Here is a 15,890-nt window from a genome sequence, read left to right on the forward strand (position 1 = left end):
TGGCTGGAAGTAGAAGTTTTGAAGTGTGTATTATTATTATCTTTATCTTCTAGAGGAGCAGTCTGGAGGCAGATTGTTGATGGTCACATAGCCAGAATTAAAATCCAGGTCTTTGTGGTTCCAAAGCCTCTGCTTTTACTACTGTGGTTTTAGTTTAGTTATTCTCATTTTTTGGCCTTTTTTCATATGAGTTAAATGAATTTTGATTTGTCAAATTGCTTAATATGTTTACTTTCATTATAATTTTATTAAGCCATAATGGCTCCCATAAACGTATTAACCCAAACTACGGTTTAAATACTCTCCATCAAGGTGAATGGTCAACTGCTGGGTGTCTTTACCTGAGGATATGAGCTGTCATTTGTAATTTTAAAATTCTTAATAATCAAGGTAAACTGAATCAAGAGTCTGTACTAAAATTCTTGGAAATATGAAACACTGCTTTAAAACCATGCTACCAATTGCTACCCTATCCATTCTCTTAATTTTTATTGCTTCTCTTAAAAAATCTGTGAAATTCCATTTTGGAATGTATTACGTCAGGGCACCTGGGTGGCTCATTCAGTTAAGTGTCTGCCTTTGTCTCAGGTCATGATCCCAGGGCTCTGCTTAGCGGGGAGCCTAACTTCTCCCACTCCCTCTGCTCCTTCCCCCGCTCATGTTTTATCTCTCTCAAGTAAATAAATAAAATCTTAAAAAAAAAAAAAGAAATATGTCTGTAAAGAAAACAGACAATCTAGTTTTCTTCTTGTTCTCTCATTCATTGAAAAATGTTATGACGGGGGCACCTGGGTGGCTCAGTCAGTTAAGTGTCTGCCTTTGGCTCAGGTCATGATCCCAGAGTCCTGGGATCAAATCCCTCATCGGCCTCCCTGCTTAGTGGAGAGTCTGCTTGCCCCTCTCTCTTTGCCCTCCCCTCACATGCTCGCTGTCTCTCTCATGCTCTCTCTCGCATTTTCGCTCTCTCAAGTAAATAAAATCTTTAAAAAGAATGTTATGATTGAATTGCTCTTAGGGTAATTGCATAAATATCTAAAAGTTTGCATGAAATATTGTCACATACTTTCATACCCAGACATAATAATTTATGAGACAGAATCTCTTCCTGTCTTTGGTTTTGTCACATGCCACTATTTTCCAAGATTGCCTGATCATAACAGTCATCTGATTTCTGAGGCTTTTCTTTGCAGGGTCTTTCAGTAACCTGGAGTGGGGCCTGGGGAACTTTATGTTTTATAGGTCCTCCAGGTGATTCTTAGGATCAGGAACTTTGGTTCAACATTCATCAAAGAATTGTTTCTTCTTCAAAAGTAATTTTTGGTCATGCTGAAGACTGAAGTTGCTGGAGTTGGATAAACTTGGATCCAGGTCCTGACTCTACCAATTAGTAACTGAACAGCCTTACACGTTATTTTACCTTTTACCCTATTTGTTAATTTTTAAATTAGGAATAATCTTACCTACATTTCAAGAATTTTGATAAAAGGATTAAATTAGCATATGCATGTTTTGAAGCAGTCAGTGCCATCTCTGTAAATACTGTAACTACTTTGTAAAATGTTAAGAATTGTAGAACACCACATCCTATTTATGTTCTACTTCTCAATTTTTCCTCAATTCATTTTTGTTGTATTATTACTAATCCAAGAGTACTAATAATCCAGTCATTTTTTTCCTGGCTTTAAAAAATATATTTAAGTTCTACTAGAAATTTAATTCCCTTGAGACATGTACCAAATATATTCATTTCAGTCCTGTTATTTAATCAAGATATAATTTTTTTTCTCATATATACTTTTTGTGAATTTGTGGAGTAAATTAATAGTCATTTCAAATTCCTTCCTTCTTTTTGTGTACATAGATCGTTGAAAATAAATCACTGTCTGTTTAGTTGATAGCGACTGTTACTGTAGCCTGAGTTATTCAGAACCTAATTTTATCTTAGATCTTGGTCTATTATTTAATAGTATAAAATTGGCTTTTATTTTCGGTTTCTTAATGGTGTCACTGATTCATTTTCAGTTATATCTACTCATAATTACAGTTGATTTTAATTTTTTCATGAGGAAAAGATAGCCTTTTCCTGTTTTATGGCAGTAGCCCTTTTCCCTTGTTCTGTGTCCTCTTGCCTGCTCTTGGAATTTGCCTCATTTCTTATGCCTCCTCCTTTGCTTTCTTCCTCTAGATTGCCTACTTGTGTACTCCCAGTTGTGCACATTGTCTGTTCTGTGTCCTTCTGTAAATCTGCAGGTTCCTTGGAAAGAGCAGGCTGAGCCGATTTCCACCACCTCGTCATCCATATTTTCTTGAATTTTTTATAATACCATTTCCTCTGTGCTATACTGTATTTGCTTTTCAGAATGTTATCACCAAGTTTAAAAGGCTATTCTGATTTTTTTTTTCGTTGTGAACATATACCCGGTACCTTTTTCTAGAGTATGCTGCACTGTCTTGATTTTCCTTCTGCTTTTCTAACTAATCCTTTCCTGTCTTCCCTTTTCCTTTTGCTGCCTATGTTTTACTGACTTCACCCACTTCACTTGTTCTTTTCCTCCAGTATCACAGTCATTATCATTGCTTCAACTATCATTTCTCTAGTGACTCCTAGATTTGCATCTTTAGCCCCATCCCCTCAACTAATCTTTATTTTTAAATTTCTTTTGAATTTTAATTCCAGTTTAAGTAACATATGGTGTTAATTTCAGGTGTACAGTGTAGTGATTCAGCAGTTCTGTACATTGCTCAGTGCTCATCACCTGTTTCACCCATCCTCCTACCCTGCTGCCCTCTGGCAACCACTGGATTGTTCTCTCTACTGAGTCTGTTTTTTTGTTCCTCTCTTTTTTCCTTTGTTCATTTGCTTTTTTTTTTAATTACACATATAAGTGAAATCATATGGTATTTGTCTTTCTCTGACTACTTTCACTTAGCATAATACCCTCTGGATCCCTCCATGCTCTTGCACATGGTGAGATTTCATTCCTTTTTATGGCTGAGTAATATTCCATTGTATATATACACCACATATTCTTTACCCTTTCATCTATCAGTAGACATTTGGGTTGCTTCCATAATTTGGATATTGTAAATAATGCTGCAATAAACATAGGGTGAATCAGTGTTTTCATATTCTTTGGGTAAATACCTAGTACTGGAATTACTGGATTACATGGTAGTTCTATTTTTTATTTTTTAAGGAACCTCCATACTGTTATCTACAGTGGCTGTACCAGTTTGCATTCCCATGAACAGTGCACAAGGGTTCCTTTTTCTCCACATCCTCTCCAACACTTGTTGCTTCTTGTGTTTTTGATTTTAGCCATCTGACAGGTGTGAGGTGATATCTAATTGTGGTTTTGATTTGCAAATCCCTGAAGATTAGTGCTGTTGACCATCTTTCCATATGTTTGTTGGCCATCTGTATGTCATGTCTTCCGCCCACTTTTTAGTTAGCTTATTTGTTTTGGGGATGTTGAGTTGTATAAGTTCTTTACATATATTGGGTATTAACCCTTTATTGGGTATGTTATTTGCAAATATCTTCCCCATTCAGTGGGTTGACTTTTAGTTTTATTATTTCATTTGCTTTGTGGAAGCTTTTATTTATTTATTTTTAATTAAATTCCAGTTAACATAGAGTGTAATATTAGTTTTAGGTATATGATATAGTGATTCAACACTTCCATACAATACCCGGTGCCCATCACAACACATGCACTGCTTAATCCCCATCACCTATTTAACCCATTCCCCCCACCCACCTCCCCTCTGGGAACCATCAGTCTGTTCTCTATAGATAATAATCTGTTTCTTGGTTTGCTTCTCTTTTTTTCCCCCTTTGCTCATTTTTTTAAATTACACATATGAGTGAAATCAGATGGTATTTATCTTTCTCTGACTTATTTCACCTAGCATAATACTCTCTAGTTCTGTCCATGTCATTGCATATGGCAAGATTTCATTCTTATTTATGGCTGAGTAATATTCCATTGTCCATATATACGCTACATCTCCTTTTCCATTCATCAGTCTATGGATGCCTGGGCTGTTTCCATACATGGCTATTGTAGATAATGCTGCTGTAAACATCAGGGTGCAAGTATCCCTTTGAATTAGTATTTTTATATCTGTTGGGTAAATACCTAGTAGACAATTGCAGGATTGTAGGGTAGTTCTGTTTTTAACATTTTGAGGAACCTCCATACTGTCTTCCACAGTGACTGCACCAGTTTGCATTCTCACTAACAGTGTAAGAGGGTTCCCCCTTCTTTGCATCCTTGCCAACACCTGTTGTTTTCTTGTTGATTTTAGCCATTCTGACTGGTGTGAGGTAATATCTCATTGTAGTTTTGATTTGTATTTTCTCTGTTGATGTGTGATGTTGAACATCTTTTCATGTGTCTGTTGGCCATCTGGATGTCTTTTTTGGAAAAATGTCTATTCATGTCTTCTGCCCATTTTTAAATTGACTTATTCATTTTTGGGTGTTGTGTTTTATGATTTCTTTATATATTTTGGATACTAACCCTTTATCAGATATGTTGTTTGCAAATATCTTCTCCCATTCCATAGGTTGCCTTTTAGTTTTGTTGATTATTTCCTTCACTGTGCAGAAACTTTTTATTTTGTTGAAGGCCCAATAGTTTATTTTTGCTTTTTTTTTTTAAGATTTTATTTATTTATTTGAGAGAGAGAGAATGAGAGAGAGCACAAGAGGGAAGAGGGTCAGAGGGAGAAACAGACTCCCTGCTGTGCAGGGAGCCCGATGTGGGACTTGATGCCGGGACTCCAGGATCATGACCTGAGCCGAAGGCAGTCACTTAACCAACTGAGCCACCCAGGCGCCCATTTATTTTTGCTTTTGTTTCCCTTGCCTTGGGAGACATATCTAGTATGAAGTTGCTGTGGCCCAAGTCAAAGAAGTTACTGCCTGTAATCTCCCTAAGATTTTTATGGTCTCACATTTAGGTCTTTAATCCATTTTGAATTTATGTTTGTGTATGGTGTAAGAGAGTGGTCAGTTTCATTCTTTTGCATGTTGCTCTTCAGTTTTCCCAACCCCATGTGTTGGAGAGGCGTCTCTTTTTTCTACTGGATATTCTTTCCTGCTTTGTCCAAAATTAATTGACTGTATATTTGTGGGTTCATTTCTGGATTTTCCATTCTGTTCCATGGATCTGTGTGTCTGTTTTTGTGCCAGTATCATACTGCAGCTTTGTAAGATAGCTTGAAGTCTGGAATTGTGATGCCTCCAGTTTTCCATTTCTTTTTCAAGATTGTTTTGGCTGTTTGGGGTCTTTTGTGATTCCATACAAATTTTAGGATTGTTTTTTCTAGCTCTGTGAAAAATGCTAGTGCTGTTATGATAGAGGTTGCATTAAATGTGTAGATTGTTAAAAAAAAATAAATGTAGATTGTTTTGAGAAGCTTTTATTTTTATTTTTAAAAAATTTTTTGATTTAAATTTATTATAGTTAATATATAGTGTATTACTAGTCTCAGGGTGCTTTGAGAAGCTTTTAAATTTGATGTAGTCCCAGTAGTTTATTTTTACTTTTGTTTCCCTTGCCTCAGGAGACATTAACTAGAAAAATGTTATTACAGCTGATGTTTGAGAAAATATTGCCTTTTTTATCCTTTAGAATTTTTATGATTTCGGGTCTCACATTTAGGTCTTTAATCCATTTTGAGTTTATTTTTGTATATGGTGTAAGAAAGTGGTCCAGTTTCATTCTTTAGCATGTAGCTGTCCAGTTTTCCTAGCACTGTTTGTTGAAGAGACTTTCCAATGTATATTATTGCCTCCTTTGTCAAAGATTAATTGATTGTATAATCATGGGTTTATTTGTGGGCTCTCTCTTGTGTTCCATTGATCTGTGCATCTGTTTTTGTGTCAGTACCATACTGTTTTGATTTCTACAGCTTAATATATCTTGAAATCTGGGTTTGTGATACCTCCAGTTGTTCTTTTTCAAGGTTGCTTTGGCTATTTGTGGTCTTACATGGTTCCACACAAATTTTAGGATTATTTGTTCTATTCCGTGAAAAATGCTGTCGGTAATTTGATAGGGATTGCATTAATGGGCATTTTAACAATATTTCTTCTCCCAGTTGATAAGCATGAGTATCTTTCCATTTGTGTCATCTTCAATTTCTTTATCAGTGTTTTAGTTTTCACAAGTTCTTTGACCTTTTTGGCTAAGTCTGTTCCCAGGTATTTTATTATTTTTGGTGCAGTTATAAATGGGATTGTTCTCTTAATTTCTCTTTCTGCTGCTTCATTATTAGTGCATAGAAATACAATGGATTTCTGTGTATTGATTTTGTATCCTGTGACTTTACACAATTCATTTATCAGTTCTAGTAGTTTTTTTTGTGAAGCCTTTAGGTTTTTCTATATATAGTGTTATATTATCCACAAATAGGGGATGTTTTACTTTTTCCTTACCAATTTGTTTTTCTTGTCTGATTGCTGTGGCTAGGACTTCCAGGACTATGTAGAATGAAAGCGGTGAGAGTGGACATCCTTGTCTTGTTCCTGATCTAAGGGGGAAAGCTCTCAGCTTTTCACCATTATGATGTTAGCTGTGGGTTATTCACAGATACCTGTATTATGTTGAGGTATATTCCCTATAAACCTACTATGTTGAGAGTTTTTACCATAAGTGGACGTTGTACTTTATCAAATGCTTTTTTCATCTGTTGAAATGACCATATGATTTTCATCCTTTCTCTTATTGATGGATGTATCAAGTTGATTTGTGAATATTGAATCATCCTTACATCCCAGGAATAAATCACACTTGATTGTGGTGAATGATTTTTTAATGTATTGTTGGATTTGCTGATATTTTGTTGAGGGTTTTTGCATGTGTGTTCATTGAGATACTGTCTTGCAGTTCTCTTTTTTTGTAGTGTCTTTATACAGTTTTGGTATCAGGATAATGTTGGCCTCAGAATGGATTTGGAAGCTTTTCTTACTCTCCTCCTCCTCCTCCTCCTCCTCCTCCATAGCTTGAGAAGTATAGCTATTAACTCTTCTTTAAATGTTTAAATTTCATTGCTTATAATCAATCTGTTCAAATTTTCTATTTCTTCTTGATTCATTTTTGGCAGATTATAGGTTTCTAGGAATTTATCCATTTCTTCTATGTTGTCCAATTTGCATATAATTTTTCATGATATATTCTTATAATCCTTTGTATTTCTTTTGTGTCAGTTCCTTCTCTTTCATTTCTGATTTCATTTGAATTCTTTTTTTTTTTTTTTTTGATGTGTCTGGCTAAAGGTTTATCAATTTTGATGATGTTTTCAAACAACCAGCTCCTGGTTTCACTGATCTGTTCTATGGTTTTCTTAGTTTCTATTTAATTTATTTCTGCTTGTAATCTTTATTGTTTCTTTCCTTGTACTTTTTATTTTGTTTGTTCTTTTTCTAGCTCTTTTAGGTGTAAGTTTAGGTTGTTTATTTGAGCTTTCTCTTGCTTCTTAGGTAGGCTTGTATTGTTAATAAACTTCCCTCTTAGAAGAGCTTTTGCTACACCACAAAGATTTTGGACTGTTGTGTTTTCCACTGATCTCCATGTATTTTTTAATTTTCTCTTTGATTTCTTGGTTGATCCATTCATTGTTTAGTAGCAAGTTATTTAACTTCCATGTTTTTCCTGTTCTTTCCAGATTTTTTTCTTGTGTTTGATTTCTAGTTTCATAGTGTTGTGGTTGGAAAAGATGCATGGCATGACTTCAGTCTTTTGACATTTGTTGAGACTTGTTTTGTGGCCACAACTGATGTTTGGATTCAGTCACCTTTTGCTTGATGATTATATTCAGTGGAACTCATCAGCTCACAGCTTCTATCTCCCAGACCATCTGCTTTTTCTGAAATAGGTATTTCAGATAATGGTATCACTAATTTCCCATTGACTTAGACTTGGGAAAGTTCTGATCCTTTACTTTGATTCACTATTTTTATTGTTGTTTTGAGTAATTCTTGTGTATATAGCAAAAAGATAAGCTGGTCTTTTTGACTTCTTCCCCCATTTCCCATGATATATTCAGCTGTAGATTCTACAGTTCTGTAGTCTCTCACGTGTTTTTCTTTTTATGATAATTGCCACCAGGTTTTTTATTTTTTAAATCTCCCTCCTAAATATTTGTGGTTGGTATGCTTGCCTTTTTTCCCTACTGCCTTTAAATTAATCTTTCTGTAGGCTATTATTGTATTACCTCTTAGCTCAAAAACCTTCAGAGATTTTCCCTTATTTTCAAGTCTTAGGATAAATGCATTTCCCTAGCTTTCTTTAATATTATTTTATATTAAGAATAGTAACCATATCATTATTATAAAAATAATTTGTTTTCATTTTAAAGAATTGAAGCAATATAGCAAGAACAATTCAAAATTCCACCCTCAGAAATAGCCACCATATACATATACCTAATGGTAAATACTGTCCCAGACATCTCTCTAGAATAATGTTCAGATTGATGGAATAGGTAACTTAAAAAAAATGGAATTATACTATAAATGATACTTATGAATAAGAAGTATTAAACTCGATTTTATTTCCATTTTAAGAGATGGAAATAAAATGGCAGTAAAATTGAGGGAATTATTGATTTGTAATAAATGTTTCTCATAAAAGGCATTATTTTTCATCATTTCTTCTAAGGTTATAAAAATTATGAAAAATTAAGAGTTTGGAATGATTATATTTACTACACTCTTTCATTTTATGACAGTTTTGAGGAAACTAGCACTACCATTTCTTTTAATTGTCCCTAATCTCCCAATAATTTTCATAGTTTTATTAATTTTACATTGTTAAGATAGATAACATTTACACTTTGCTCTGAAAGTATAAATTCCTTAGTATAGTTTTCCTTCTGTATATAAATGGACTCACAGCTTCACTAATTCTCCATGTATGAGTTGTTTGTTTTGACTTGTCTCTGGTTGACTGGATTTTATTAACAAGTGATTTTCAGGAAGAACTTATATATGCTCTATTCCTTGAGTTCTTCCATATCTAAGGCTGTGGCATTTCTGTCTGAATACATTTTTGCTAGAGATCAGGTTCATGGTTCATAATGTTTTTCCTTCAAATTTTTGTAGGCTTTATTTTCTTCTAGTATTAACTACTTCTGGGGAGAAGCCAAAGGCCACACTGATTTTTCCTCCTCTACTTCTTGTAGGTAATTTGCATTTACTGCTTGGAAGCTTAAAAAATTTATTCTTCTGGGGTGCCTGGGTGGCTCAGTCATTAAGCGTCTGCCTTCGGCTCAGGTCATGATCCCAGGGTCCTGGGATTGAGCCCCTCATCGGGCTCCCTGCTCGCCAGGAAGCCTTCTCCCACTCCCTCCCCCTCTGCTTGTATTCCCTCTTTCACTGTGTCTCTCTCTGTCAAATAAATAAATAAAAATCTTTAAAAAAATTATTCTTCCTCCTTAGTGTTTTGATATTTAATAAGATTTAATAAGGATATTCTTGGTATTGATCTTCTGAACATTTTTTCATGAAATAACATGTGCTCTTTCAGTTTTCAATTTGCTTTCTTTTTTTTTCCATAGAAAATTTTCCATATTATATGTTAGAATATTTTGTCTTTTTTTCCAAGATTTTATTCATTCATTCATTCATTCATTCATTCATTTATGAGAGTGCACACGAGTGGGGGGAAGAGTGGGGAGTGGTGTGCGGTGTGGAGAGAGACAAGCAGGCTCCATGCTGAGTGTGGAACCTGGAGCTGGAGGCAGGTCTCAATCCCAAGACCCTGAGATCATGACCTGAGCTCCAAACCAAGAGTCCAACGCTTAACTGACTGAACCACCCAGGTGCCCCTTGTCTTTCTTAACTATAGATGTTATTCATCCTTATATTTGGCCATAATGACTTGTTCATTATATTCAGAGCTTATTACTTATACGTAAATTTTCATTTTTAAATTCTACATTAACTTATCATAAGACTTGCCTCTATTAGTGATTTGATTTTTTTGCCATCTTTATTTGCCCCAGGCTTTTTCTAATTCAGTGATAGTGTTACTTTTGTCCTCACTTTGTTTCCTTAGCTTTCTAATCTTTTATTGTTTTGTTCTGTTACCATTTTTTTGCACTATTAAATTCAGGTTTTTGTTAACTTTTGTATTACAAAGTTTGCTGAGGGAGTTTTCTGATTTTCCTTGGGTTATGTTTTCTTCCAGATTGGGTTTTTTATTTTCCTGTTAACTTCTGATCTATTTACTTATAGCTTTATTGAGATATCATTGACATGTCAAAACTGCATATATTAAGGTTTACAGCATGATGTTTTAATATACGTATACACTGTGGAATGATCACAGCCCAGCTAATTAACATCTTTCACCTCTGCTTAATTACCATTTGTGTGTTTGCATATGTGCTGAGAAAATTGAAGCTCTATCTTCTTAGCAAATTTCAAGTATTGTTAAGTGTCATCACCATGCTGTACATCTCTAAAACTTATTCGTCTTGCATAATTGAAACTTTGCACCCTTTGACCAACATTACAGTTTGAAATTTTTACCCAACTTTTGCACACTCTTCTAACTTTAGTTTACTTATTTATTTTGTCTAGAGCATTAAGTCTCATTCCTTTTTCTTTCATCTTGATTATGCTTAACATGTGAGCCCTGATGTAGTATGATTCATTTTCCTTGAGTACAGGTGTTTCTTATACTTTCAGTATAGTTTGAAGGATGGTTATGTTATTATCCTACTTAAAAAAGTGGCCATGTGGCAAGGTGATTGGGAAATCTTTGTTAGAATTATATTCAAACTCTCTTGTCTGAGATTTTTAACATATCTAGTGATAGGTTTTATTCCACCAGCATGGATTCCTGGAGTCTGTACTTCTGTCAGAGTCAGTCCCTGTGTTTACTTTCCTGTTTTAGTCTACCATTTTCACTGTAGCATGCCTTCCCTCTGGCTTTCAAAAATGAGAAATTTGATCCCAACTGACTTTTTCCAGCTTTGTCTTTAGCTAAACTTTACTTATAAGAGCTATGCTTTCTAGCAAAACTTGGCTGGTAAGTATCAATATACAAAGTTGAGGATGTCATAGATATTTCACTACCTTGTTCCTAGTTGTCACTTATTTGGTATACGTTGAAGAAAAATGATTTGTTGCTTATTTTAAGTTTTCCCAAATTCATTAGAATAACATATTATGTACCTATTTAAATCAATGTAATTTATATAATTGCAAATTGTAATGAATTAAGTAGAACTTTATAAGATGTTTTTGTAATAATCTTAATTTGTTCCTTGACTTAAGATCTGCCACTAAAATATTTATTCTAAATTAATTCTTATGCCTGTGGGTTTCTTATATACACTGGATTACTATCCATTTTTGAGGCAAATTTTAAAAGAAAAGACCCATTTTGTTTTATGCCTTATTTGTAGTATATATTACTATCAGAGACTCTGTTAGGTTTCTTATTTTTGTTGTGTGTGTTAGAATTAACTTGATTTGATACTCACTCTCTTTGTTTTTATTGAAGGTAAATGAAATTGCCTTCATAAATACCCTTGAAGCCCAGAATAAGCGCCATGATGTCTTATCAAAATTGAAGGAATATGAGCAGAGGCTTAATGAGTTACAGGAAGAACGTCAGCGAAGACAGGAAGAAAAACAAGCACGTGATGAAGCTGTTCAGGTAGAATTTTATTTGGCAAGCAGTTATTGAGCACTTGCCATATCCTAGGCTCTGAGCTATGTGCTGAGGATCCAAAAAGGATTAAAAGCTAGTCTCTGACCCCAGGGTGCATGGTTTACTCTAGCACTCTGGAAACATCAAGTGTGATTGCTAAAAGACAATGTGTACTCCTTCAGATAAGATAATCAGTGTTTTCAACACATAGCAGTCATAGAGTTTGAATCTCTAGTCTCAACCAGGTGAAAGACTAAGTTGCTTTGGACAGATTATTTATTTTTTGCTAATTGGGTTTTGTAAGAATATGCTGCTGCTTTTCCACTTGAAAAAGGATTGTTTTTGAACCAGTATATGGAGCCTTACAGATTTGGGCAGTTTTTATGCTTATGACAAGGAACACCTGTCCTTTATTGGACAGTATCATTGGACACTTTAATTGTTCAGCTTTTGTCCTCTGTAGTAAACCCTAATTTAGCTTCCGTTTCAGGTTAGGAAGAAAGGTTAACACACAAATTGTACTGATATTTATAAACTATTTTAGATCTTCAGTAGAAAGTCTTGCCCATAAGACTCTTTAAGGACTTGACATTTTTTTAAACTGATGTCAAAGATTTTATTCAATTCAATTAATTGACGAAAGATTCAGTAAGATGTACAAGTTTGAGGGAGAATTTAAAGAACAGACCCATACACAGGCAATCGGTAATACTGAAGTGAATTTGTTGAACAGATGCAAAACTGTTCCAACAGTCAGAGGCAACCATCAGCAGACGACCAGCCCTCCCCACAATCATATACATCACCATCATTTTCATACAACTCCAGTTGAAAATTAGCTCAATGACAATCAGTGACAAACCAGCAGACAGGGTGCTCCCTGTGATTATGTCTTTCCCATATTCAGTGCTGTCTCAGTTTTCCCATCACAAAGGGCTGAGTAAATTTACTGAAAGGCGTCCATTGCCAAAGTGTAATGTCTGGTAAATTATTCCAAAAATGTGCTAAGGCTCTCAGTCATTTCAAGTATGCATTCTGAATTCAAATTATATTTGTATCAAAGACCGTATTAGAAAAATACATGTTTTCAGAAGAGGGGGATGATTTTTTTGAGGTAGGAAACATCCTCAAATGTGGACATGCACTTAGATGTAAAATACAAGCTACAGTTTGTTCACACTGAAAAGATGGTACAGCTCTGAGTTTGCTTTTGAGTAGAGGTCCACAGAGAGATTTTGAGGCCACAGAATTACTCAGTTTTGCTAAGAAAGAGGATGATTTCTCAGGGATCATCCATGACTTGGCTTTACTACTCAGATTGCAAACTAAATACAGTTACCATCTCTTTTATCAGTTGCTATGGCACATTAAGACCAACACTTAAAAGAGTGAAGTAGTATAGGAAATATGACATATATCTTCATACACATATAAGCATATACATATATATAGCATACACACACACACACGCGCGCGCATTTGACCTTTTATAGCCAGGGTTTAGAAAAACTAAAAAGGAAAAGAAATGGACACAAATATAATTACGCTTTGTCTTGGAAAAGGAAGTATTTTACACATACATGTGCATGTATAAGTACACACATATATATACATACATGCACAAGTACTCATATACAGCCGTGTATATGTATGTGTGTGTATTTGCTGTATGAGTCTTACATGATTATTCAAATGTAATGAAATTGTATGATCGTTCACATACTGTTCATGATTATGTGAATGAGTGTTTTGATCTCTGTTCTGGACTGTTCCTGCTTTGCTGTCTCTCAACTGTGTCGTGATTTCCAGCACTAGCCAGAGTAGGCCAAGCCCACATGGGATGCGAAGGCCGACCTCATGGGCTGGAAGGAATACTCAGGTGGTGATTTTTCTGGGTGGCATGAGTCACCAGAGTGGGTGCAGTGGCCTTGACGCCCAGAGATATGTGGCAGGCTGTTCGCTCGCAGGGCGGCAAACTGAAAGCTTGGGCTGGAAGTCCAGCGGGGAATCCAGCACCAGGGTGGCCTTTGATGTCAAATATTGGTGCAAGTTTCCATCTGGAACCTTGACTACCTGCATGCCAGCTGCAAGGGCCACCTCCATGCTGTTAGGAGCATCTTCAAAGACAAGGCACTTCTCCTTGGGAAGAGGAGGAGAAAACCTCTTGCACAGGCTAGAAAAAAGGAGTTGACATTTTTGATGTAGAGAACAAATTTTGCAGTATTCATATATAAATGCAGATATATTTTGTTATGGCCAATATTTATTTGTTCACTCATTCAGTGATCATTTATTGTGTTACTACTGTAAGCCGTATGCTGTGCTAGGCTCAAGGACATGAAAAGGATACATCGCTGTTCTCAATGGAGAGACATGTAAACAAATCATAATCCATTAGAATCAGTATAACAGGAAAGGTATTCTTGCAAGCACAAAGGAAAACATCGTATTCAAACTGAGAGTGGCCAAGGACATGAAAAATCCAGGGAAAGCTTCCTAGAAGAGGTGATAGCTCAGCTAAGGTTTGCAAACAATGAGACAGATGCAAATGATGAGAAGTAGGCATTCCATGCAGGAGATATGGGAGAGTACTACCCTATAGGGTTAAGGAACAGGTCCTGCAGGGCTTTGTTATGTTAAAAATTGGGGATGTTATCCATATTTCATGCTTCTTTATGTTACTGGTGGTTTTAGGAAGTTAAAAATTGCAATACATTTTTTAATTATTTTTTTAAAGATTTATTTATTTGAGAGAGAGAGACACAGCGAGAGAGGGAACACAAGCAGGGGGAGTGGGAGAGGGAGAAGTAGGCTTTCTGCTGAGCAGGGAGCCCCATGTGGGACTCTGTCCCAGGACCCTGGGATCATGACCTGAGCTGAAGGCGGATGCCCAACGACTGAGCCACCCAGGCGCCCCAGCAATACATTTTTAAAGTTCGTTGATTATTCTTTGCTAATTGTGGGTATTGGCAGGCATTTCCACATTCATCCCTGATCTCTGTTTGATTTGAGTTCAATGTCTTATTTAAATCTGAGTCTAAGCTAACTTATATTAAAAACAGAATAATTTTATTTGAAAAACTTCCACTTTTCTTCTCTAAAGAGCAGCAAAAATTTTTATTTATTATTTATAAATTATTTTTCTATTAACTGATACTCTTAAATGAGTAAATAAAATAGGATATTTGAAATTTTAATATGAGATGTCTCTTCAGCATTAGCACTGTTACTCTGCTTGGAACCATTTTATAAAAATCATTACATTTTGTAAATTATGTGTTACTTTTGAGGAACCATTAAGCATTAATAATTCAGAGATAATTAAGACATGATCCTTTATGGTAAACAGTACAACACAATGTGAAAGTGTTGTAGAACTATGTATAAGCTACAGAGGTATCACAGCAGAGGGAATAATTAACTCTGTTGGTAGGAGGGGATTGTCAGGTAAAGTTGTCTGGAAGAGGTAACTTTAGCTGGGTTTTAGGGGGAAATATATGAGTAATACTGTATATTTTGAATAGAAGTGTTTGGTTCCTTTTTTTGGATTCATTTTGTAGATCTGAAGATTTGAAATATAGTAGTTATATTCCATTTAAAAATGATGACTCTTGTTTGATAAATTGGAACATTTATTAAAGCTGAAAGGAAAGCAGTTCTTTCTTGAAAGTAGTAGGGATTTCCTATACTCACTAATACTTTAAAAATTGTTTTGACTGTTCAGAATTATTTTTTATTAAAAATATGGAAATTTCCTATGGATTTAATTTTCAATGTAAAATTTAAAACCTATCATGTTCGGGGCGCCTGGGTGGCTCAGTTGGTTAAGCGACTGCCTTCAGCTCAGGTCATGATCCCTGGGTCCTGGGATCGAGCCCTGCATCGGGCTCCCTGCTCAGCCAGAAGCCTGCTTCTCCCTCTCCCACTCCCCCTGCTTGTGTTCCTTCTCATGCTGTCTCTCTTTCTCTCTCCATTAAATAAATAAATAAAATCTTCAAAAAAAAAGTCCACTGGTAATGTATAGCATATATATAATTAAAATTTTTTTAATGTGTAGTCACTACTGGATGTGCAAGACACTAATGCCACACATTCTGTAGATAAAATAACAGTAAGGTCCTCTGTCTGCTTTACTTTCACTGCTTTTACATTTTAACATTCCCATCAACTATTATAGGCAATTGTGATCCTTCTTTCTTGTAAGTAAAATACTAA

General features: G+C 35.3%; 1 protein-coding gene across 4 annotated transcripts in view; it reads left to right on the top strand.

Annotated features, from left to right (window-relative positions):
* Nucleotides 1-15,890, top strand: part of SCAPER (S-phase cyclin A associated protein in the ER) — a 539,023-nt gene that overhangs the window by 146,764 nt on the left and 376,369 nt on the right. For all 4 annotated transcript variants that reach the window (XM_025883907.2, XM_025883909.2, XM_025883908.2 and 1 more), the window contains one exon: nt 11,526-11,681. In XM_025883907.2, coding sequence (XP_025739692.1) covers nt 11,526-11,681 — 156 coding nt within the window. The remainder of the gene's footprint in view (nt 1-11,525; nt 11,682-15,890) is intronic.

The sequence above is a fragment of the Callorhinus ursinus genome, unplaced genomic scaffold (genome assembly GCF_003265705.2).
Source record: "Callorhinus ursinus isolate GAN/ISIS: 27379988/994484 unplaced genomic scaffold, GSC_fseal_2.0 scaffold25, whole genome shotgun sequence".
Taxonomy (NCBI): domain Eukaryota; kingdom Metazoa; phylum Chordata; class Mammalia; order Carnivora; family Otariidae; genus Callorhinus; species Callorhinus ursinus.